This window comes from Ambystoma mexicanum, chromosome 11 (genome assembly GCF_040938575.1).
Source record: "Ambystoma mexicanum isolate Mex_15411 chromosome 11, UKY_AmexF1_1, whole genome shotgun sequence".
NCBI lineage: Eukaryota > Metazoa > Chordata > Amphibia > Caudata > Ambystomatidae > Ambystoma > Ambystoma mexicanum.
The window spans coordinates 1,378,842,117-1,378,867,136 of NC_090934.1; the positions used below are offsets into that span (position 1 = coordinate 1,378,842,117).

General features: G+C 46.0%; 1 protein-coding gene across 1 annotated transcript in view; it reads right to left on the reverse strand.

Annotated features, from left to right (window-relative positions):
- Window positions 1–25,020, reverse strand: part of SLC27A2 (solute carrier family 27 member 2) — a 385,293-nt gene that overhangs the window by 198,960 nt on the left and 161,313 nt on the right. Inside the window, exon 3 of the mRNA XM_069624975.1 lies at window positions 16,818–16,976. Coding sequence (XP_069481076.1) covers window positions 16,818–16,976 — 159 coding nt within the window. The remainder of the gene's footprint in view (window positions 1–16,817; window positions 16,977–25,020) is intronic.

Below are 25,020 nucleotides of genomic sequence, written 5' to 3' on the forward strand. Positions count from 1 at the left end.
AGGTGGAGCTAGAGGGACAGGGAGAGGGAAGGAGGAGGCGAAAAGGAGGGTCTTGAGGGCTCAAGATGGAGAGGGGCAGGGAGGCAGTTCCAGAGGGAGGCTCCTGCCCAGGACGAAGATCTACCTTCCTCACCCCCACTCACAGCTTGGAGAAAAGTTTGACCTTCAGAGAGTTGGAGCTAGAAGACTGAAGAACTGTAGCAGGCAGGTATTTGTGGAGAGAGAGAGAGTTGGATGTAGTCAGCTCTTCGGCACCAGAAAGCCTTTTGGATGATGCAAAGGGTCTTGAATTTGATCCTTGCAACCACTGGGACCCAGTGGAGAGATTTTAGGGCTGGAGATATGCTGTCACTGGGCTTGAGGACAATGATACATTTTGCAGTCCTATTCTGGATTAGTTGAAGAGGGCGGAGGGAGGAAAGAGGCAGATTAAGGAAAAAGGCTTTTACTGTAGTCCAGCCTGGTGAGAACCATATATCTGGAGACATTGAGGAAAGGGAGAATGTCTCTGAGGTGGTGAAGCTGAAAACGAGATTTCTTGACAAGGTCAGCGATATGAGGTGAGAAGGAGAGAGAGGAATCGAAGATGACACTGAGGTTTTTTGCCTTGTGCGAGGGGAGGGGGCCCAAGCCAGTTGGCCAGAGAGAAGGAGGGAAAGAAGGGGCAGGAGTCCCAATGAGAAGGATCTCATTCTTACTGGCATTAAGGCCGAGATCGTTAGCAGGACACCCCTGACTGAATAGCAGTCAGACAGTCAGGAATGAGAGAGGAAGGCGAGGAGGAAGAGGAGGGAAGCTGAAAGGAGAGCTGTGTGTCATCAGCATAAGATTGGAAATGAGGAGACAAGGTGAAGATCAGGTGGGCGAGAGGGGCAAGGTAAATGTTGAAAAGCCATGGCGAGAGGATAGAGCCCTGAGGGATGTACTGAGTTGTACTTGGGAGAGCCGATTAGAGAGGAAAGAGGTCAGCCCTTCCAGTGCCCGGTCCATGATACCCAGGGTATCGCGCAGCCAATTTATGAGGGTAGAAAGAGTGACTGTGTCAAACACACAGGACAGATCGAGGAGGATGAAATTGAAGGAGGGCTGGAGTCTAGATTTGAGAGCAAGTCATCACAGGTGTTCAGGAGAGCAGTTTCTATGCCTCTGGTTGCTCTAAAGTCAGACTGGTGGTCGTGGAGACAGCCAAAGAATTTGGTTGTGTTGGATTAGTTGGAAGATGACCAACTTCACTAGGAGTTTGCCAAAGAAGGGGCTAGTGGAGATAGGGCAGTAGTTAGCCAGGCAGGGAGGGTCAGAAGATGACTTTTTTAAGAGGGGGTGCAGAAGGGAGTTCTTGAGGGGTGATTGGAAGGAGTCAGTGGCAAAAGAATGGTTACAGAACTCAGCCAGGGAGGGAGCGAGAAATGCAATGTTGTCCTTAATAGTTCTAGATGAGCAAAGGAGCACCTGTTTGGAAGAGACATTCATAGAGCAGATTGTCTTGATGACCTCTTCCGGCACTATGGGTGAGAAGGAGGAGAGTAGGAAGGATGGAGGGAGGGGGCCAAGGGAAGCCTAGGTATAGAGGCAGGAAAAGAGAGAGGACAGGATATCCTGAGTTTTGGTATTGAAAAGGGTGGCCAAGGCGATGCAGAGGGTATGGGAAGGAAGCAGAGAAGTGGAGACAGTAGAAGGATTGGCAAGTTCCGTGCAGATTTTGAAAAAAGTTCAGCCGTGTGTTTGTGGCCCCAGAGATGCAGGCTTTGATATGGGCTTGTTTCTTGGAGCGGATGGTGTGTCTGTATTAACTTTGGAGCAGGCAACTGGCCAGTTTGTCAGAGGATGTACTAAAAGTCAGCCATTTCCTTTCAGCGACTTTGCACTTGCGTTTAAGCGTGACTACGTCGGAATCATACTCATTATTGCACTTGGAGGCAGGCTTCAAGCGTATCCTCATGGCATGGGCAAGGACATTAAGGGTGTTGGAAATGGAGAGGTGAAGGTTTGCAGGGGAAGAGTCAGGGGGCAGGAATGAAGGAGGTGGCAAAAGCAGCTACTGATGCTCACTTCATTTGTCGAATGACAGAGATAGAGGGTGACAGTGAAGGAAAGGGCATAGCCGGGGAACCCAGAAGATCCAGATGGTGGGAAAGGAGAGCATGGTCAGACCAGGAGAGAGGGGAAGTGCGAGGATTAGAGAAGAAGGAGATATCAACTGTGATTAGCCCATCCAAGGTGTGCCCGGCAGAGTCGGTTGGACCAGAGGGAAGAATGGTGAGGGAAAGCAAGTCGCAAAGGTTGCAGAAGAGTAGAGTGGCTGAATCAGACGAGTCTAGGTGAATATTGAAGTTTCCAATGAGGACAAGCTTAGAGGTAGAAGAAGAGACGAGGCAAGGTCGGCCCACACAGAGAGGAAGATCGGCTCACAGGTCCTGTACATGGTAGCGAGAGTGAGCGAGAGGGAAGGAGAGATGCAAAGCTTACAAACAAGACATTCAAAGGAAGAGTAGGATTGAGTGGGTATGATGGAAGCAGGGACCCATTCAGGGAAGACAAGAGCCACTCTGCCTCCAGACAGTTATACCAAGGTTTGGAGAGGATCTTGTAGCCCTCAGGAAGGAGAGTGTCAAAAGCAGTGACAAAGATGACATTGAACCACGCCTCAGTGAGAGCGAGGACGTCAAGGTCTTCAATGAGGTGACAATGTCAGAGGAGTGTTTAAGCCATCAACAAAACCAGGTTTACGGTTATTTTTTCAATAACTTCCCAATTTGGCATAGGCGCTTTATTAGCATCGATCCAGACATGCAAGCAGCGTAAGGAATATGCTGTAAGAGACCTCCATATATTGCGGAAGCCAATATCCACCTGGCTGCTGTTGCCTAATCCCATCACAGGCACTGGTGCAGTGCAGGAGCTCTGGACCCGGCCACAGCCTTCAGCGAGGGGAGCACTGCCAATGACCCAACCAGGTAAGGTTCTGACACCATCATTGGAGCTTGTGTTGTGCTGGCGGCGTGACTCCTGGCGCCTCCCTGACAGGGAATTTACAAGGCACAACCAAGTACAAGAGCAAACCAAAAAAAGGGAACATCAACATAGAGGGGTAGCTTTTCCCAGACGTAGCATATAGTCTGAGGACATCCAACCTGAATCAGGAGGCCTAGCTAGGTCTCTCAAATCATTGCACTGCACACAGCCAACTTAGGAGTTTTGAAATACTTTACAAAATAGTCATATGATACACAGATGATCTCCGTCTCAGACACAGCAAGACTAAATAACGGGGGCTATTACCTTTCACTGGATGAGTGAGCCTAGTTCTAAATGGAGTGTGACTGCATATTCTGCCGAGTGTCTGGCATCTCAAAAAGAGTATTCTAACCAAATTTTGGCTCAGACCTAGTACGGCACTATACACATTTTGAAGGCAGACAAACTGGCTGTTCCGCAAGCCCTGATAATGTTCTTGGTGTATTTACAGCTGTTAAATAAGGGGAAAGCCCTTGCCCTGGTCCAGGGAAGCAATTCTGAACTCGCTTTTGACCAGACAGACCCCAGTACCTCATATGACTCGCCTGAAGTTTTCAGCTGTCCCAGGGTCTATCAGTGATGTAATTACACGTCTTAAGAGGCTGCCGATCCACTGGACCTCATCATCAGTCATTATGGCTGGAGGTTTCTTTGAAGTGCATTATATATGCTCTTTTGTTCCATAAAGTAGTTGTTTTTCACTTTTGGATAATCCAACATGGTTCAACTATATCAAGACCAGGCTGGTGTTACACGCTCTATTCAGTGGACAGTAAATACTATTCTGGTCTTCTAGACTATTGTACAGATTCCAGTTGTTTGTTGACTTGACAATCTTGAAGGGCTTATCCAGTTCCTGGAAGCTTGCCACCTTCTCAACCATCAAAATTTGGGGCTGAATGAGCATTTCTTGTAAGAGGCGAGGGGCTCTGCAGTGGGAGGAATGTGATTAGATCACAAGAGACACTGTGAAGGCTCTTTAAATAAAAAAAAAAGTACCCCGTAAATATGGTTCCATTAATAAGGCCTAATTTACAACATACGTCGACGCTGATTTTCTCTTCTTAGCCATCTAATCTATTCTTCCGGGAGATTATCTGCAAAGCTGGGAAGCTTTATTGCCAAAACAAGGCCATTGGTCTCTCTCCTTGACAAGTGGCCAAGCTACAGTATGCCCAGTTATGCAGCCATGGCTAATGCAAGCAAAGGAAGCCTGTAAGTAAATCGACATGGGGTCTGGATATTTCGAAGAAATCAAAATATTTTCAGCAAAACGAGAGAAACGGTTGCATTACGCTATACATTTGGAAAAAAAATCCAGAATCTGCTTCTATTCCAACATCCTCCTGCTCACACTATGCAGTTCAAAGAGAAAGATCTAGGGAGATCTCACAGAGCACGGTTCCTGCATTGCAGGATCCTTACCGTCCAGGACAGGAATGAGTGGCATAATTCGGGCTCTTGCCCTCTACCCCAGTGGGTTAGGAGATTCCTTACCCTTTGAAAACAAAAATAATTTTCTGGAGTCAGCTGTGGTAGACATGAGAGGCTGCCTATGATATGCAAGATCCTGGTCATCCTGTGCGTCTGGAGTAATTGCAAGAATGCATGCAGTCCATTGACTGACCAACACAGCAGCACCTCTACGGGACGCTCTGTCCTTGTGCAATTAGCATCTTCTCTTCTTCATTCTCACCAAATGGCGGTAAACCAGACCATCCTGCTAGATGGAGCCACTCGGCATCGAGGTGCCCTCTGCAAGGAAACATCTGGAATACGTGCTTCTCTGAGCGTAAGAATTCGCTAAACTCAACTCTACAATGGGCCTCATTACGACCCAGGCGGTAAGTTACCGCCTGGGTCGTACCCTTACCACCATGGTGTAAACTACGTTTACACCATTGTGGATGGCGGATTTACCGCCCCATTCCAAGGTGAGTGGGGCGGTAAATCCCCATTTCCCATTTACCCTTCCCCATTCCCATTTTTGCCCCATAGGGCATAATGGGAGTGGTGAAGGCGCTAATTACGCCACCGTAAATTACGGTGGCGTAATTAGCACCATGGTCCCTTAGCGCCATGGATTTTAACGCCTGCAAAAAGCAGGCGTTAAAAACACCATGGCGCAAAGGGACCTCGGAATCAGGCGTTAAGGGTCGGCGCCGTTTACGGCGCCGTTAACCCCTTAATGCCCGACTCGTAATGAGGCCCAATGCAACCAAAATAGCCAAACAGCGCTTTGTACTTTACCCAGCACATGCTAGGAGTGATGGCGAGTTTGGCGGGCGTTGAGGTCACTCACCCTAGATTTTCAGCATTGGCAGCAATGCCTATAAGAGAATCAGCAGCAGTGTCATCAAATCACGGTGGCCAAAAAGAAGAAAAAAAACAATTGCTAAAGAAATTCAAACTATATCTGAAATTGAGATAGAAACTACTAGTGCTTTAGGCAGCGGTGGGGAAGTGCGTTGGATCTTAACTTTGAAGACAGCCTTAAAGCTCGCTACCAATCCCCAAGGCTTTCTCCCACAACGAGTGACCCTCTGCACAGCAGTTATTCACGCCTACAAAGTATTCTGAAATCCACTCCTCCTTGAAAGCTATAGTGTCTGGAGACCAAGCTTCTGATAGACGATACGGGGCCCAATTACCAAAACCTTTTCTGGCACAAATAATTGAATGTGCCAACCTCCCAGAACATGGCTTAAATTGGCATCGCAACAAGATGCACCAGATTCAAAGAATTCACAAATCTATTTGGCCCCCTGCAAGCTCACCAGTCTGGCTGCTTTGCAGTTAATGGCATCATATGAGAGTTCTACGGTTTTTCAAAACTTTTTGTTTGTGTTTCAGTTTTAACAACTTTTCACACAGTCAATAAAATAAACAAAACACATACATAATCTCTTCTGCAATAGCATGGGCATCACACAGGATTTCCCCTCACTATCCATAAAATGCTATCTTGCCGATTATCCCTTTGACCAAAGCCTTATGAGCCATCGTCATGTTCAAGGGCCTGTCGTTCAAGGATTCCCCCTCCAAAGTGTTCCTTTATGCCGATGACCTGTTTGTCTGATTTAACTCGATGCCGCTGACAGGTATTGGTTTGAGCAACTGAATGTCTTCTGCTTTAACCTGATAGCTGGCTATTATTCTATTATAGTCTATTCTCTTCCCCTGGCTCTCCTTGCACACCTCATCTCCTCCTTCTCCTCCAACTTCCAGTGTTACGCAGATGACACACAGCTCTTCTTCAGACTCCCTGCTGGCCCTCTTGCACCCTCCATCATCCAGACTGCCTATCTGCCGTCCAGTCCTGGTGCGCCTCCAATGATCTCTGCCTCAACGCCTGTACAACTGAGATCCTTCACATTGGGACCCCTGCTCCCTCTTTCTTCCCCTCACTCTGGCCTTCCTTCTTGGGCTCTCCCCCTGCTCCTTCAACTGAAGCCAGAAACCATGGGGTCATCTTCGACTCCCCTCTCTCTCTTTCCTCCCTCACACTCAGGACATTGCCAAGAAGTCCAACTATCAGCTCTTCCTTCCTCAGAGGCTCAATGTGACTCAAGACCTAATTCTCTCTAGGCTTGATTACTGTAATAGCCTCCTCCTGAATCTTCCTTATTCCATCCTGCAACCCCTTCAGCTTATTCAGAATGGGGCAGCAAGACTTATCCTTGGCCTTAAGCCCATGGACCGCATCTCTCCTGTGCTAAAAAGTCTTCACTGGCTCCCGGTTGCTGCACAAATTAAATTCAAATCCCTCTGCATCATCCACAATGCTGTCTCGGCCCAGGGACCAAATTATCATCAACTCTATCTCACTAAATACTCTCCCCTAGACCACTTTGCTCCTCTGGCACCAACTCTTTGTGTGTACAGCATTTAGCTAAAAATAGGGCAGGGCGGTCGCTCACTTTCCCCTGCGGGTTCCCTCCTTTGAAATAGCTTCCCCTTCCCCCTGCGCCTTCAGCAGGACCTTCTCAAATTCCAGAAGCTCCTTAAGACTTTCCTCTTTTCCTCCTCCTTCCCACCTTCTCTCCTCTGCTAGTCCCAAAGTGGCTGAATCGGTGTCCTTGGCCTTTATGCATCTTTGGGGACTTGACCCCCCTCACTGATTACTCCCAGCTCCCGTCTATCCACAGCACTTTGCATCTACACACCGTCCGCTCTGGAGACTCGCACTTCCACCTCCCCTGGCTCTGGCCGTGTAGTCCTCAACAAACCTAGCACTTCCTCCAGGAGGGGGGTCTTAGTTTCCGGTTGATCACAGGTACCATACGGCTTTATGACTACGCTGCCTGAAAGATCGTTTAGGAAGGGGAAGAGATGCTGTGCCTCCTCTCCGTATTTTTCATTTGTGGGATTCTCTGTGAATTGGTCCTTATTTGGCCAGAGCCCCCCACCATGGATTTGGCACTGATGCGGAGTGAAGCATGTGAAGTACTAAGGAGTGATATGGCCTGAGTTTTTAGTGCTAATGGGTCATTCATCAACCACTATACAAAGCCCTGAGGCCTTAAAGGTTGTAGGATAGCGTATTGGGTCTGTCTTTAAGGAAGCGGCAGCCGCCCATGACCCTGTAACTTCCTTGTTTGGGTGAAGGGTGGCAGTGATAAAAAGCATGACAAAAAAAAGAACTGTGCCAAGACTACTAGTGCTAGACAGTAATCAACACTCAAAAAATGATGACTCTTTTCATATTTGTTTTCACAACGAATGTATCTTTTCTATATACATATCTACATTTGTTGCATATACTACATTGGACACCAAGTAATACTCTGCTGAATACAGGCATATTCCACAAGCTATACACGTTTATTCCGGGATCTGCGTGAAATGACCGAATGCAAAAGTCTGACTACCAAAAGTCCGACTTTTTTTTCTTCCATTTTCCGCAAATATACATGTGAGGGAGACCCCCTGAAGCCCCCCACCTTACCCCTATACATTTTTATCAACTTTACCCCCCCACATACATATCTGCGGAAAAATGGGGTCAGACTTTTGGGGGGGGGTCGGACTTTTAAGAATTCAGTAATTTCGTACAATACCTTTATTCCTTACTATACAACTAACAATACATTTAACTCACATCCCAGTCACACTGCCAAGGGTATAAACGTCATAAATCTACCCTTTGTAACCACTCAGAACTACTCAAAACAATGTATCTATCTCTTTGTCGGTCAACATGTGTTTCAGCTGGTTCTCGTTAGCTATCTGTTTAAACCAGTTACTGCTCCAGCCTTCTTCAGGACAGGAATGGAAAACAAACTAGTGTGCCGCTCCAACTCTAATTTAGTATTCACAGGTGTCTGTAACTTAGTCGCACTACAAGAAAACAACAGTGATAAAAAGCAGCCACGAATGTTGCCCCTCAGTGGATCTATGATGGGTGCAAAAAGGCTATGCCTTGCTCTTTACCACGGATTCCCCCACATCAGGTCGAATCGACAATGCTAGAAAAGGGATTTTAGCATTCACATCATTAGAAGATTAAAATAGATTGATCTCATGAGCAATGAGCAATTGTTATTATGGGACATCTAGGGCTCAACGTTTGCACTAGGCAGGGGTGAGTGATAATTGACTGTTGTCGAACAAGAAATGTTGTGCTGTATGTGGAGAATTGAGGGAGCAAGTGACTTTTTATGCCGGCTAGTAGCTTGCAAATTGAAATGTTAACTCCCAGTGAAAGCATACATTGTGCCAATTTACGAGATCGACTAGCGATGTTTAACATCAAATCTGCAATTGTATAACTGGTAGGATAGCTCAATGGGATAAGGCAACCACAGACACATTTGAAGAGTTGCTGGTCGGCTGCAGGTTCAAATTCCAGTGAGCCAACTCGTTTTTTGGGGCTTCGAGTTGGAGTAACACTGAGCAGAGTAAGAATAGCACATGTTATGTCGGCAGTCTGAAACCCAAGGCCTTCAGCGCGGTTTCAGTTATTTTCATTATGCTTGCTAAGAAAAACACGTTTTCACTTTGATAGGATTTTGTGTAACTTTCTTTCAAAAGGAGAACATCTTTTGTTGAAAAACGTCTGCCTTCAATTTAATTCGACACAGTATGTACAGTTCTGGCCTTCGATGAGAAGTGATGGCATTTAAAAGAAACAAAATGAGCACCCTTCTACAAAGAGTGCAACAATGGCGATTTTTTGTAATGAAGTTAGTTCCTAATTATTAAGAAGTAAGCCAACTTCTTAGCACTCCCAATTTCGCTCAATCTGTATATACAAATGTCAAAATTTGTGGCGGGATTTTTGGCGAAGTCTTGTTCCTTATACAATTCCACACTGTTTCACCAATCTGCACCAAATGCTGCATAGCTGCCTTTTAGGACCCTCCGGGCATTATTGGCTACATGACATATGGACACCGCACCCTGTTCCCCAGATTTCAGCACAAGTCGACATTTGTTTGTGGGTTTGTGGCTTGGCAAAGAGTTGTTCCTTATACAATTCCACACTGTTTCACCAATCTGCACCAAATGTTGCATAGTTGCCTTTCACCTTCACACATGAGAAAGTTGACTGAAATTGGCAAAACATCAATGTGGTTGTAGAAGGACCGGTCCTAACACGAGGAACAAAACCCAAGGTCCAGGCCCTAGGATGCACTGTTTTCAAAATATCTGCATCACAAGCACCCCAACGAACTGCACCATGCCAGGGTAAGCAAACAGGTGGGGAATGAGCACGGAAGGTCCCAGTGCGCAGCAGCACACCAACTCTCGCCCACCCCCCCAATGCGCGCCTACTCCCCCAACGTCTGCTGCGGGGTATGTCAGCCAGCCACACGTGCCCATTCTCAGTGCAGTTTACTTCAGTGTGCAAAACACATCAAGCGATAAGCGAATCGCAACAGCGACCTACAGTTTCAGTGTTATCATGTCTGTCTACAGAACCCATTCGGAGGACGGGTAATTATGCTAGTAAGGCGATAAAGGCTGATGGCAGAGGATGCAAACGTCTCTCATCCTGTCCTTGTTCATTGCCTAGGCCACTGGCCTGGACACATGAAGAGAATATTTGGTTCACGGTTCTGGCTCTCAAGAAATCGCATCCACTTAATCAGGATCTCGCCCACTTAATTAGGATTGCGTGACTATCATCTACTCCTTGTGATGGTATACTGGTCACTACACAGAGCGCCTCATGGAGGCATTTAACTTTCACTTGGTCGCACTTTACTGTGGTCTATGACCGGTGTGGGCTTATCCGCCTCTATCAATTGTGTTGCTGGAGATGCGAGGTAGAGTTCCTCTATGGTTCCAAATCTGTAATTTGCTCCCCCTCCAGCTTCCTGTGGAATAAACAGACCCTCCATTTTTATAGCTCAGCTGCTTAGTCTGGTGAGGGTGCATGTCACTGATCAAAACAAAGGCACCGTTTTTCGCAAATAGTTTATGAAGTCCACTCAAACCAGGACCAGGAGTAGCATGGTCATATACTGGTGATAACGATAAACACCAAATACTAGCTGTGTTGTAGGTCCAACAGACTGTTGCCTGGGCTGCCAGAGAAGCCATACAAGCCTACAAGGTAGTCATCAAGCTCCCATCCCCAACATTAGGGCCGCCATTCAGTCTAGAGATTCCGGGGTATGGCTGAACCGTGGGTCACTTTCCAGTATTCACCAGCATAGGGTGGTCCCACTGACCATTCTTCCCCAAACCCCAGTGACTGGTGTTTTGACCGTATTGCCACAGAGTCCCTACATCAAACCTTCCTCCCAAGATTCACTTTTTTAAAAACATTTTTATTGACAACTGTATTTATTGATTTTACATACAGCTGATAACCAAAACACCACAGCAACAACACAGAGTGTCTAAGAGCACATTGTCAATGTAAGGATGCATTGCACATTGAAACAAGTCTGTTGGCAGTTACGAGCCATTGCCATTTGCCCATCAAATCAGCAGTCAGTGGTGGTAAAGAGTTCGGTGTTAACAATCCAAATTGCACATATGGGCCCCATATATGCGGAGGTAGGGCATGCGGTGGGAGCGTAGGAATAAATGCAATATCAGCGGTGTAACAATATGCAATATCTTCCAGCCACAGAGACGTTTTGGTGGCGGTGCTGGAGCCTTCAACCATGATAAGTCCACCCTCCGAGAGCCAATACTAAGAGAATCCCCTCCAGCCTTCTAACCTGCCTGGATATACCCGTGGTCAGGCCTAGCAGTGGTATTAATGGGTCCGTTACTACCTGCTCTTTGATGAATGCGGATATCATTTGTCTTGGGAGGATAGCTCAGGAGCAACTCGTTCATCTTGGAAGCAAGACAGAGCAGAGCAACACATGTTTGAACCCCGGTTCCGCGCTCAGAAACCTTTGGGTGTTAAGCGGGTTATAAATAACCCATTACAATTACAATTATAAGACCTCCCCCATAATATAGCTACCGGGGGACACTGCCATGCCAGATACACAAAGTGAGCAGTTTCCGCCTTGCATGGTGAACACTCCAGTGGCACCTCTGGAAAGTATTTATGCAGTTTGGGTGGGGGGGGTGATATGATGGACGCATAAAGTTGAAGTGAACCAGCTTGTATCTGCCCTTAAGAGAGGCACTTTTAGCTTAGCCCATTATGTATGACCATTCCTCCTTCCCTATCTCGACTTCTAACTTCTTTTCCTACTTTTGTCTAGAAGGGCCCCCTACTTGAGGAGTTCCTGATATTAGCCTGCTGTATATTTGCGATACTAATCTGCCCCCTCCCAGAGCTGACACGACATTGTGCAGCAACGTATGGAGGCTGGTGCGGACATGTGGGTTAAAGTACCCTGAATTGATTAATGATGCGAAAATACATAAAAATATCAAGGGGGGGTGATCCCCCCTTTTTCTTTAAACACTTTCAGGAACATACAAATATCATACCTAAAATAGTCCCCAAGTGTGCCAATGCCAAATTTGCCAGTCAGATTGACGTACCCGTTTTCGTGTAATCTTCATCGCCTGCATGTAGCAGAGGAGAATAGAACATCCCAATTCCCATTTTGTCAGCTTTCTGCAGCAAGCGGCACAGGTGTAGGAGACGACCTTTATACTTAACTCGCTCTAGTTTCGTCGTCTGGAGCAAGGCGGGAGCTCCTATGGCCCTCTCAATCTGCATTGGCGGTCTACAGTGTTTCGTTTCATACCAACATCATCAGAAGTGGGCTTCAGCTGCCCAGTAGTATCGCTCGAGTTCTAGAAGTGCCAGCCCCCACTTCATGTATGACTGCGTTAGAGTGTCCCATTTCTAGGTTGTTTCCCTGCCCAGAGAAACTCTAACAGAATTCCAGGGAGCCGCCTGAAAATAAAGTTCGGGAGATTTAAAAAATAAATCAAGACATTTTGGTAGGATCACCATCTTTATTAGTGCCACCTGACCCGGGAGGGAGAGAGAAAGGCCTCGCCATCTCCAGACCTGCACCTGTAGGGCATTGATCATTCTCCCATATTTGTCAAGGAACATAATGTCCCGGTCACGTGCAATTTTGATGCCCAATTTTGATATCTAACTTTCACTGATTTCCATTTAAACATGAACTGATCAACAAAGACAGTCGTGCCCGAAATCAGGGGGAAAAAAACATTGATTTACTGGGGTTAATCCTCAGTCCCGACAGTTCCTCAAATCCTGTTACTTGCCTCATTACTGGGTTAAGGTTCTCCCTTGGCTCCTTTAAGAATAGCACGATGTCGTCCGCATAAAGCGAGATAATCAATTTAGGGTGTACAACTGAATCCCTCTATGCAGGTGCTGCTCTCACAGCAACGCGACAAGAGGCTCCATCGCAAGTGCAACCAGTAGTGGGGTCAGGGGGTACCCCGGTTTCGCCCCCCTACCCAACACCAAGGGATCAGAGATTCCCTTCCTCCTAACATTCACAGCAAACTTGCAACCCGAGAGTCTGGATTTACTTCACTTTCTTCTAGTGATATCAATAGGAAGGTGTCTAGACTGACGTAGACCTGTACTACCAGATTGCGCTTCTGGGGTGACTTTCAAGCTAAATCTCTAGAACCCAGCACTAGACCCTAGGTCTTTACTGCACTTACTCCTCCGATACTCCTACCAAATGCCCATGGGAGCTAGGGCCCTCAGTCGTCTAGACTTGTGGTCCATCTGCTGCCCTTTCTGTGTTAGTCATCTGCTCCCTCTGCATCTCACAGAGAACTAAGCCATCCCACCGCCCTCTTTGGGACCAGCACACACCACTATCACTGGGGCTTGCTATGCATTGGAGAACATTTTGTCGCATTCACTTTAGATTTGTGGCGGGGGGAGGAGTGTGCCTCTTGAATCATTTGGTAAAGTGCCTCATGTCTCACCACCCTAATTCGTCCCATTCATCAGACCCATCATTCTCTTCCCAGCATGCCTTTCCCTACAGCGGTGAAGCCCGCTTTTGGGTTTCATGCTACCTTCCCTTTGAAGCTAAAGAGGCTTGTTTGACACTCAACACTTCTTTGATTCTGTGTTGGTCAGTGTAAAGTAGCACCTGGAATGATTGCCACCAAGTTGCCCCAGGCCTCGGCCATGAGTGGCCTGTTGTTACGTTTCCGAATGTTACTCTGTCCATTTCTAAAATGTGTTGCGCTTCCTGTAAATGTTCGGAGGGGTGATGGAACTCACATCCGTGCTAAGTGTCTCACTTTTTTGATGTTTAAAGTGCAGATTTAAGAGTTGAACACTTGTGTACTAGGTGGAATTTATCATTTATTCCGGATTATGAAATATTTAAAATAATTGAACATGTGATAACAAGCGTTATCAACCTCTCTAAGCAGACGGAAATTGTAGAGAAGGTTATTTTTACATTTTGGTACAAAATCTTATTGCATGAATCACATTATTATGTTGGGCGGAGTATTGATTAAAAACAGATAAAGCATAATAGATCGGTGTACTTCTAAGGCAAAGCTGAAAACAATGGAAGTCATGTCAGTGCTCGCAGAAGAAGCTGTATACAAATGATATCTGACGGTTAATGGGCAGAGAGTCCAAATATGACAAAGATAGAACTGGAACTGGCCAGATTGGCGTCAAAGTGGGCAACTTTGTCAAACGATGATATTAATTTCAAGACTGGGAAAACAAATGTGAATTGATACAAGACTCCTGCAAACATAACGAATACGAGACTCACGTAGTACAACACATGCAGTGACAATCAGATCTTGACATATGTGAACAGTTGTCACGTGACAGATTTTACTCAAGGGGAGTTGAATAGAAAAGGTGTTCGGCACATCCCAGTTGGTTATGCAAATGTACTATGGGCCTCATTCCAAGTTAGCCGGTCCAGAAAACGTTGCAGTTACGGTTTTACCGGCACCATTAAATCCGGACCGGCTAACTACGAGTTCTGTGGCCGTGTGGTGTCACACCCGTCAGGTCTGACCAGGTGGGCGTAACGCCACCGGCCGCAGACGGATGCGGAAACACTGGCACCATTACCGCATGGTGCCGGTGTTTCCGCAGCCCCCATTCCCATGGAGTCCTATGGGACTCCACAGGAATGGGGAGTAACGGAATGCCGGTGCCGGAATGACCAGACCACCGGGGCTGTAATGCCCCAGTAATTCCAGCAAGTCCGGTGCTGGAAAATCCCCACAGGTCCGGCGGCAGCCTGCCGGTTTTAGCAGCACGGCTTCTGCCGGACTCGTAATGAGGGCCTATGTCTGCCATAATTCACTTGAAATGGATATGGACCACGTGGCATTCCTGCTCCAGGATATACATTTCAATGGTTTCTTTTCACGATTCGCTACTTTGGTTCTCATAACCATGTCATTACTGCGCATTCTTTTACTGCGCGTCACCAAAATATCGATTTTGTTTAGTTTTACCCCATTTCACTGCATATATATGCGGGTGGAGACCCTTGTAGCCACCCAATACCCCACATTTATTATTAACCTGATCCCTCCCATATATATATAGTGTAATGGGGCTTTACAATTGCAACATTTTGGGATGCGCACTAATGGGTATGCGCACTAAAGGGGTGATACCATGGCCACCTACTAAGGGCATACCTTCGGACCTTTAGATTGTGCAGCTTTGCAAGGGGTCCCCTTTTCATATGGTAAAAGCGACTTGCAAACTCTACCCTTTTTTTCAAGAGTTCTGATGTGATCCAGACTGGGATGAGAGCAGCCAGTATGATTTGTTCTTTCTAAAGAAATCATTTGTCAACATCCCTGGCACTGGCAGATCATTAAATTTCCATCCCAGACCGCAAAAATGGTGGAGGAGGCAACGAGAGGAAGGCGCGCTAGCCTAGATTGGCCACATATGAGGCTTGTGCTCATTCGTGAACTTTGAAACGCCTCCGTTTACTTCAGTCCAACTTTGGAGGACATTGGTGGGGTGCTCCTGTTAGAAATGGGCCCTCTGTGTCCCTGTTCATTCTTGATATCTGAACTTGCCATGCACTTCAGTGTTGGACTGCTGTGCTTACACGGTTTATTTTTTTATATTGGTTTCTTGATTAACAGTTTTTTTTGTATTCACATTTTTATTAAACGAAAATGATCAGTAAACAGTAAATAAGACAATACAAGTTAAGGTATGCAAACAGAACTTGAACTAACAGTTAAAACAACACAAAACAGAAATGGATCTCCAAAGTTAAGCATTGGGTATAGCAGCAGAGGCCATAATTAGATGGCGGTAATTTCAGAACACATTCCACAGTGGTACCTATATAAAAAAAGTTGTAACACCAAAGATCATATCATGAGGATCAACAACCAATTCTGGTAACTCATACATAAATTCAACCATAACACAAGAAATTCCAGGGGGCTAGGGTTCAGCTGCCCCCTGCCCTATGTGAAAAGCAGTCATCTTCATCAACCATTGAAATTAACTAATTTCGGTATAATATCAAAACGTCGAGCTGTTTGGCAGCAGCATTCAATGTTTCCTGGACAGCCCCCCCCATGCCCCCAGCCACCTGCAAGCAGATGGGGGGATGGGAGGAGAGAACCCTGGCAACACAACGCTTAGCCAGTAAAAGCAATTCGTATGTTAATCTTCTGGGACGAATGGGAAATTACGTGGGAAACCCCTCAAGCCCAATTACAGGAGAAAAGGCCATCTCAAGATGAAGACCATCACTGATGGTTTCAGACGCCAACACCTGTCAAAGGCCAGGCATCGCCAAGCGTTGTGGAAAACCGCAGCACATTCCTGGAAACAGAGTCTGAGAATTGTGATGGGCAAAATGTAAGCAGAGAAGCAGGCAGGGCGAGATCCCCAATTGTGTAGAAGTGGACTTTATGCATGGTATTGAAGAAAAGCTTGGAATGCAAATGGGAAACGGTACCATCTTGTTATGCACAACACTCGCGCTACTTTTCCATTTTGTTAAATCTAACAAAGAAAGTTAACAGTGTTGTCCATCCATTACAATTCTGTCGGCCCTTTTAATTCTGGTCATGACTTCCTATATTTTCTTTATTGTTTATAGGATTACAATACTGGCTCATATACATTTCTCTAGTCCTTTCCAAGGACTGCCTTTCTTCCTTGGTTACAATCCTGGTTTTCTATGCCCGTTTGCCTGCACATGTTTCACCATATGCCAACACGCGTCTCGCCACAAACCAACATGCGTTTCACCAATTTCCAAAACCTAGGGTGAGGTTCTTCAGGACCCTTAGTCTATTTTAGTAACCTATACCATAAAACAGTCTCACGTTTGCTCAATACCACCGCTTGCCATCACTGGGCAGGGCCTGTGAATACTGGTTTCTAATTGGTCGCCACATACCTTTGTAGATGCAGCCATTGACTCCAATCATGAAGCCCGCGCTGTGGTAGAGCGGCAGAGCGGTATAGATGATATCATTGGCTGTTACACCGGAGTTATTGAACACACCACATCCTACCAGGAGACGGTGCTGAGTTATCACAGCAGCCTTCGGAAGACCTTAAAAAGAAAAGGCAAGATGTCCATTGGATTTGTGAATGGTAACTTAAAAAAAACAGCAACAACTGGTTCGCAGATGAGGTCAATGAACATACAACATAATTCACCTACACATGTTCTTTCAACAAGGATTTTCACTAACTGATCACATTGTACTGCAATTTCCTCAATTGCTGCTGTTATTCAGTATCTCTAACTAGGACCACGCATTTACCTCCACAGCACAAGCCCTGTTATGCCGCACATTTCTAATAACTTACCCAGCTTCTGCTTGTGCCTTCTTTGGAGGTTAGGTCCCCAATTCTAGGTCACCTGGCCCAAGACCCACCCACCTTCTTAGCCCTGCCTCTTCCTTCCTGCTCTCAACTCTTAGATCAAGGGCGTCTCTCACCAGGGCGTCCGAACTGAAGGGCAGACGAAGAAAAGGGCAATTCAGTTTGGATCTGTTCGGACCAAGAGGACCAGGGCCCGACCCGCTGCTCAGACAGGAGGTAAGCATGCACCAACATGTGTTACTCCCTCTGTCCCCACAGGCCACCCCCACCCCCTCTGGTCTCCCCGGTGATTGTTCCCTTGTGCCCCCCTTCTCGCACACATGTGTTGCCTATTTTGCTTGATTCTTCTTCCCTGCTCACCCTGCCTTCCCTCGGCCTACTTCTGCAGGAGTCGGTCCTGATACAGTCTGGTTTCACCATCACCGTCTTGTGGCCAATGCTGGATTTTACTTTTATGGACTTCATTGATTCACAGTGCGTTACCCTTTCTCAACTCTCATGCTGGACTTCCTTTGCATCTTGTACTCATGGTGGCCCTGAATCATGCTGTTCCCATCTTCATCTTGTATCCTGGCTTGCAACATTATGTGTTACTACTGACTTCTGCAATTGTATTCGCTCTCCCCTCTTGCTTCTCCACTCTTTGACTGCTTACTCTCTGTTCTCTCCTCCTCTCCCTTTCTCCCTTTTCTTCTTCTATGCACTTACTTTACGGGAATTGTCCCTGGACCTAGTATGATAGCAACCTTGTCAGTCTCCTCTGCCCCCCCCCTTACTTTTCCCCAAACCCTCTCCCCCCTCCAGCACTGTGTGAAATGTCATCAGGCCTAGTACGATAGTCACTTGTTTTGTTCCTCCCCTACCTTTCTGCATCTCTCTCCGTCACCTCTTGTTTTTCTCCAGCTCTACCAGAAATGTCGTCAGGCCTAGTATGATAGTTGCTTGTTTTGTTCCTCCCCTCCTGCACCCCTCTCCCTCACCTTTTTCTCCGGCTCTACCAGAAATGTCGTCAGGCCTAGTACGGTAGTCGCTCGTCTGTTTCCATTTCCTTCCCACTCACCCCCTCCCTTCCTTATCTATGTCTTAGCTGTTGCACTATCTGAAATGTCGTCAGGCCAAGTTTGATAGTTAATTTCACATCCTTACTGTTCATGGGCTGTAAGAATGTCATTGTATTTTCACTTGTTCCCTCCCTTGCCTTGAAGCGCTTTGAAACACATTGTCTATAGGCGCTATACAAATAAACTAGCATATCATATCAATTATGCACGCAGGACGACTGATTCACAGAGCCTAGGACATTTCACTTCCTGCTGTATGCCATGGCAAATGTTTTTCTGCGGTCTTCATTTTACCTTGGTTGAATTATCATCAAAGCATGCAAGTAAATACATTAATATAGTCATTGACTGAGGGAGATAGGTCATTATTGAGGGATAATGACCTGCTCCCAAATTATGACGAAGACCATAAGTTGGAAAAGTGTCATTATCCCAAGCGATGACCCATTCTGAGGTCAACAAGGCCATTGGCACATAGTGCTAGTAGCAATGAAGGTTTTCGAGCTGTGGTGGTGAAGTACAACAAGTTATTTTAATAAGGAGTAAAGTACACAATACGTTATTACATTATGCGTGGGTTCATTTTGTAATATTTAAATAATTTGGTTGTCTTGTTAAGGTAAGCATTTTAATTGTAAACTTGGTTAAAGTGGAAAAGCAGTGCTCCACGTTTCCCTTCATAGTGTTAAAATCAGCCTGGAGTGGCTTGTAAGAAATCGTGCTGGGAAATGCATTGACATATTTCTAGAACGCAGAGAAATGCTTCCTTTCGTTAGCCACTGGCTGCTCCTGAAGTCCAAACTTCTGAAACGCAGTCAATACCAGTAGTTATTGACTGTTTCCAAACATTCCAATTGCCAGAGAGGCGGTCAATAATGAGTCCTAAGTGCTAATAGGAGCTAAACATAAATCTAGCACCTGAAGAGAAGGTCCCAGCTAATGAGGATATCAGAACGCAGGCTGAATCTAACTGTATAAGCCTGCATGTCATCTGAAGGATGGCAACTCCCCCTGCCAGTCTGCCATGTTCCACTGCCCAAGTGCCCTTCACCACCACCTCTCATGCCTTCTCCATCCCAAGTCCTCTCGCCCTCCCTCCTTCCGTGAACCCTCAACCCTTCCTCCCCGAAACCTCACCGGCTCACCTGCTCTTCGGTCTTCCGCCCCGGTTTCTCCCTGAGACAGTCTTCGATGGATATAAGCGCTGACCCAGATATGCCTCGCAGGTCCCAAAAAGTGTATTAGCTCAACCCCTTGTTTCCAATAGCAATGATGCCCGCAGTGGCAGGCTGGATTGGCTGGTAACGGCACGGAAGCCCAGACCTAAAGCCCCTCACTTTGCTCAAGCCTATAAGTGGGGCCCCAGGCCATTGCTAGCAGTTTCAGCCCATCACTGCGAGTAGTGCTAAAAGATTAGAGGTGTGGGAGCCCCGCTACCGGGGACAACATCGTTCTAATGACCTGTTCTAAGGGGTGTACCCCACACAGTAGGGTATACAACCAGGTTTTAGCTGATTGCACCCTTCACAGAGAAGAAATATGCATTTGCATATCAGTCTTGTCACACCCATAAAGGTAAGACCAGCACCAAAATACTAGGCAAATCTTCTCTGAACAAGAGTACAATCAGCAACCCCAGACATGTGTTTCAACCTTGTTGGCCTTGATTAGTAAGGTGAAGTAAGCCTCTCTAAGGCACAGTTAGCTTGCACTTATGAGGCTCCCCGCTAATCTATTTCCTCCAGCAGACTGAGATCTCATACCACTGGCGGGGACACACACCACGGACAACACGCCACGGACAAGCCTAGGTGCTCAAAAGCTACCGTGGTGGCGATCTGGCACAGTATAAAAGTCTATTAACATAATTCCTCTCTGGCATGGAGCACCTGTGCAGAAACCCACCAGAGGACTCTTCAAAAGGTTCAGAACAAAGCCCTGAGGATAGCGGCTGGAGCCCCACTTTTTTGCAAGAACAGCCGACCCGCACAGGGACCTGGGAGTCGAGATGTTGGATGAACATCTAGCAAAGCTGAACAGGAATTTCTGTCGAAGACCGGATCAGCACACAAACCCTCCGATCAAGAAACTTGCTACGATCACTACAAATCCTTTTGACAGCTACCCGCGGCCCGTCACAGTGCCGGCCCAGTGAAACCATCTCTGCTGTGACAAGAACACAGCTCAAGAAGCATTTCAAAACGTGACTACACACTCAACCAGAGAAATTGGAGTAATGGGGCACAGCCTTGGTATCCAACATCCCCCAGTGACAGATCAAACTGTGAGCAAGACAAAGTTCTCTCGATAACATGCACATACCCAGAAGTTGGATGAGTACATTAAATGCAGCAGAGATATGCAAGTACATTACCTGTAAATAATCTAAGAGGAGAATTTACTCTTCAATGTCTAGTCCCAGAAATATTGACTTATTTTTTTGTAGAGCTCTGTGATGTGGGAAAGGCGCCTTGGTGTCTCCAATTAGGGACATTTTAAAGATTAGTTAATGAAGCAAATACTGATTAGCCTCATTAAAAAGTAAACAAAAAAAGGAGCTGTCCATCCCTACCTTCCACTACAGTTTAAGGAAAGTTTAATGTAAGAACCGGAATCATTTGTACAGGATTTTCTTTTATAACTATTAAGGTTTAGGTAAACCAAATATACAAAATAAATTGACAGAATGGTTAGAGGCGCAAATTACAGTGAAACTGGAAATCGTTATCACCACCAGCATGACAAAGCAGTGGCTAAAAGAGTGAAAACAGTTCTGTAACCTAAAATAAAATACTTTACATAACCACTGCGATTTCTATTTCATTATGTTAGAAAAACCTTTGGGTCTTTTTTTTTTATTACAATCAGAAATATTCAGGAGGTTTCCAAATGTCTCTTTACGCACCAAGCTGCTGAGCTGAAGAATCGTATGTTGGCGAGATGTGTGCTGTGAGAGAAGCTTTGGCATGCGTCTGTTTGTGTGGATATGTGTCCAGCGGATCTGTTTTCCAGTTGCTCACTGAGAGTAGATAATGGAGTTGTGATAGGTGTCAAAGATTTCTATATGTGGAAGTCTTAAATTCAGAAGTTGAGCAGGATAGGGGTTTTGGGTTCCCGTGCATTGTGGTAATGCAGTAGGCTACTGGGCATGTCCACAAGCATACTGTGCGAATTGAGGGAATGTGTCCCTTCTATAAGGCTAGGGAGGTCAGCCTACTCATCAACACCCTCCCTAGGGGTCAAGGCAAGTGGGACCTCTTTGGAAGAGACTCCCCCTTTAGGGACAAGGACTCCCGTTCCTGTGATGAACTCCCAGATGGCCTCCAAGTGATGGCTTGTATGAACTCATACAATATACCAAACTGTTATCAAACTCCTGAAGATAACGTAAAGTCATATTATGAATGACAAGAAATGGAAGATATCCCTTTAAATTCAAGTCGCCATGAACTGCCACGAAGAGGCTGAAAAGGAATGTGAGATTAACCAGTGAGAGAAAGGAGGGCGAGAATGAAGAGAGAGCGAAGACCCGAGAGATGCAGGGACGCTCCCTGTGCATAACGAAGTAAAAGAAGGTGGGGCTCTGGGAGAATGCGGAGCCGACGTTCTGCAGAGCCGCTGCAGCATGATACCAGAAGAGCTGAGCAACCGGCGTGCAAGAGCAGAAGAAACAAAGCAAGGCAGAGAAGAAAGAGCAGTTGTGGCAGGACCACAGAATCAAAGTGGTGGGCAATCGGCCCATACAACAGTGCCAAGACCATCCAGGGGACTAAGCAGCTCCCCGTCCGAGTCACAAACACTGTGATGTCCCAAAGACGAGAACGGCATATACAGGAAGGCGATGCCGGGTAGAGAAAGCCATGGAGCAGCGACGAGAAGAAAAATAATCCAATAGCCTGCAGGTAACACTGACGTTGCCCCAGAAGATAAACCTGGGAATGGGAATACCAGCAAATCAAGCGGGATCATAAGTTAAGCAAAGCTTGTCCCAGTACTAATGGGACAACGATTGGAAATAATCCAGTGAAACAGAACTGTTTGAATTAGATAAAAAGAAATACTAAAACCCTAGATTGGGAAAGAAATAAAGTTAGAGGCTTATCACTCTGGGGAAAAAGGAAGGCCCACCCATATCTCGAAGATAAGAAAGAGCACATGAAAGACATTTGGGAAGAACAAACTTGAGAAGCCAGGAATCCCAAACTCATACATGAAACTGCACCCTTGGAATGGAGGAACTGTAATGAGAACTTGAAATACTATGAAAGAGAGAAGAAGAGCGTAACAGATTCAGGAACCCTACAATAGGTAGAAAAAGAACCCAAAAAGACTTAAGCTGACAAAGAATAATAAGGACCAGCGAAGTACCAGTCCCCTATAAGAACTGCACAACTTCATACAGTGGATGACAAGAGGCTACTTGCATATGGTCTACTAAAATGAGTAAGGGAAGTGAGGAGAGACTATTGTCAAAACATAAAGCACCTGACCTTATTTAGTTATAATAGTGGTAGGGTCAGATAGCTTAGATTGGGACAGCGAACAGATTTGTTTTTGGACATTCATCCTGAGTGAGGAGCATCTTAGCTCGAAAGATAAGCAGGAAACACCCCATAGTTATAGGGAGAGATAGGCCTTATTTTGCTTTAAATTAACTTCACAGTAAGGACATGCCTTTACAGTGTCCTTCTTCTGATCCCCCACAATACCCTTGTGGCCATAAAGATTGGCTGTGAAAAAAGTGATGCAGTATCCAATCACATAGTGCATGTCAGAATACCTCTTTCCTGAAACTTAATATTTGTAGACAGCCTGCAACTGAGACACCTCCAGGTGTGAACCACTTTAGGTGCAATCTCACACTGGACAAGATTCTCATTTTATAATTACATAAAGTAAAAGCAATTGACTAAAATGTTGAAATGGTTAACAAAATGTAACATTAAAAAAAAAGAAGAACGAACAAAGTGAATAAGGACAGAAATATAGAAGGCAATACAGCATCAGGATAAAGAACGACCAGGACAGGTGGTGTTCTCAGAAGGTAAGAGTGCTTTAGGCAGCTGTCTCATGATTCGTCCTTAAAAACAAGCGGGTGTCCTGGGAGTCCCTTTGCCGGACATTTGCCCTGGTTACGAGGGCCTTACCCAGATTCATTAACTCACCATCTTTCACAGAGGAGAAATATCCAAAGCATATCAGTCTTTGTCCTGCCCTGGGGCAGTCCAGCACCAAAATGCCAGGCAATTCTCCTCTGAACAAGAGTACCAACAGCAACCACAAGCACATGGCAAGTGGATATTTCTCCTCTGTGAAAGAGATAGTGAGCTAAAGAATCTGGGTAAGACTCTCGAAACTGGGACTTATTGGCCGGCATAGGGACTCCCAGGACCCCCCTTGTTTTTTGCATAATTAAGGTAACTTTGGGTATCACCTTAAGTTACTAGGGTAATACAAACGTGGACCCTTGCTCACTGCTCTTAGATAGGAACAGCTCCACTCGATTGATGAGGCCCAACAAGGCCAAAACACGTGTCTGGGGTTGCTGTCGGTATGCTTCTTCAGGGGAGAATTGCCTGGCATTTCAGTGCTGGACTGCCCCAGGGCAGGACGACGACTGATATGCTATGTATATTTCTCCTCTTTGAAAGAGATAGTGAGCTAAAGAATCTCGACAAGACTCTCCAAACTGGGACTTATTGGCCAGCAGAGAGACTCCCAGGACCCGCCTTGATTTTGCATGATTGGTCCTCTTCATATTTGTATTGCTAAGAGACATTGCACGCTGGGATAAAAGGAGTTACATAAATGTGTTCCGAACAAGAATGTGAACTGCACCTTCTTAAAGCGCGAGAGTCTCCAGTTAGTTTCAGGCAGCATTTCCTGCACAGAGAAGGCTATTCCATCTTTACATCTAGCTGAAGAAATTCGCCCAAGGAAGCTGCACTGCATCTGCTACTGTACACATTGTCTGTCGAGGAACCGTTTTGTTAGGCAGCTTAGCAAGAACAGAATGCACAACAGGAATGTGAGCAGTAGCTCTGACTTTGAGGTCTTCAAAGCATAGTGTCCTGTGAGCCGGCAGGCTCTTCAAGTTGTAGTTCCCTCAGGTGTTTTTTGATCCCTTCTCAGGAATGCAATCCAGCAGCTTTGCAGTCCTTCTTCAGATGGCTATGGTCCAATCAGATTCTTCTTCCTCCTGTGAAGAATACTGGCAATCCCCATCTGCAGTCTTCATCCGGCACATTTTTCGCCAGCTTCACCCCGTGACAGAATGGCCATCTGGTGAGGGCGGGATAGCCTGAGTTTTTTTATTTATTGACATACAATGATGCCGGTAATGCTGCTGCTGAAAGGAAGTTCTGCTATTCAGACCTGCCCCCCATTTCATGAATGATCCATGTCAAAATATAGTGCATACATATGCCACTGTGGAGCTCCAGCTCAGTAACATTACAGAGCATGTTTAAAGGTCACATATGATGCCTGACAGTTGGTGGCATACAAATTTCCTGCAGGCAGAGTCTACTTTTTAATCTTCTGCACCTGTAATCAAAATTATAATACATTATATGGCTTAGTCTGTCTGGGGGCACTTACATTTTCAAATAGAAGCCATGCCACGTGTGGCATGGTGACTGCTAATAGAACACAATTATAAAGCTACAGCAATTTGAGATCACATTAGTGTCAGCTTTGTGAGCAGGG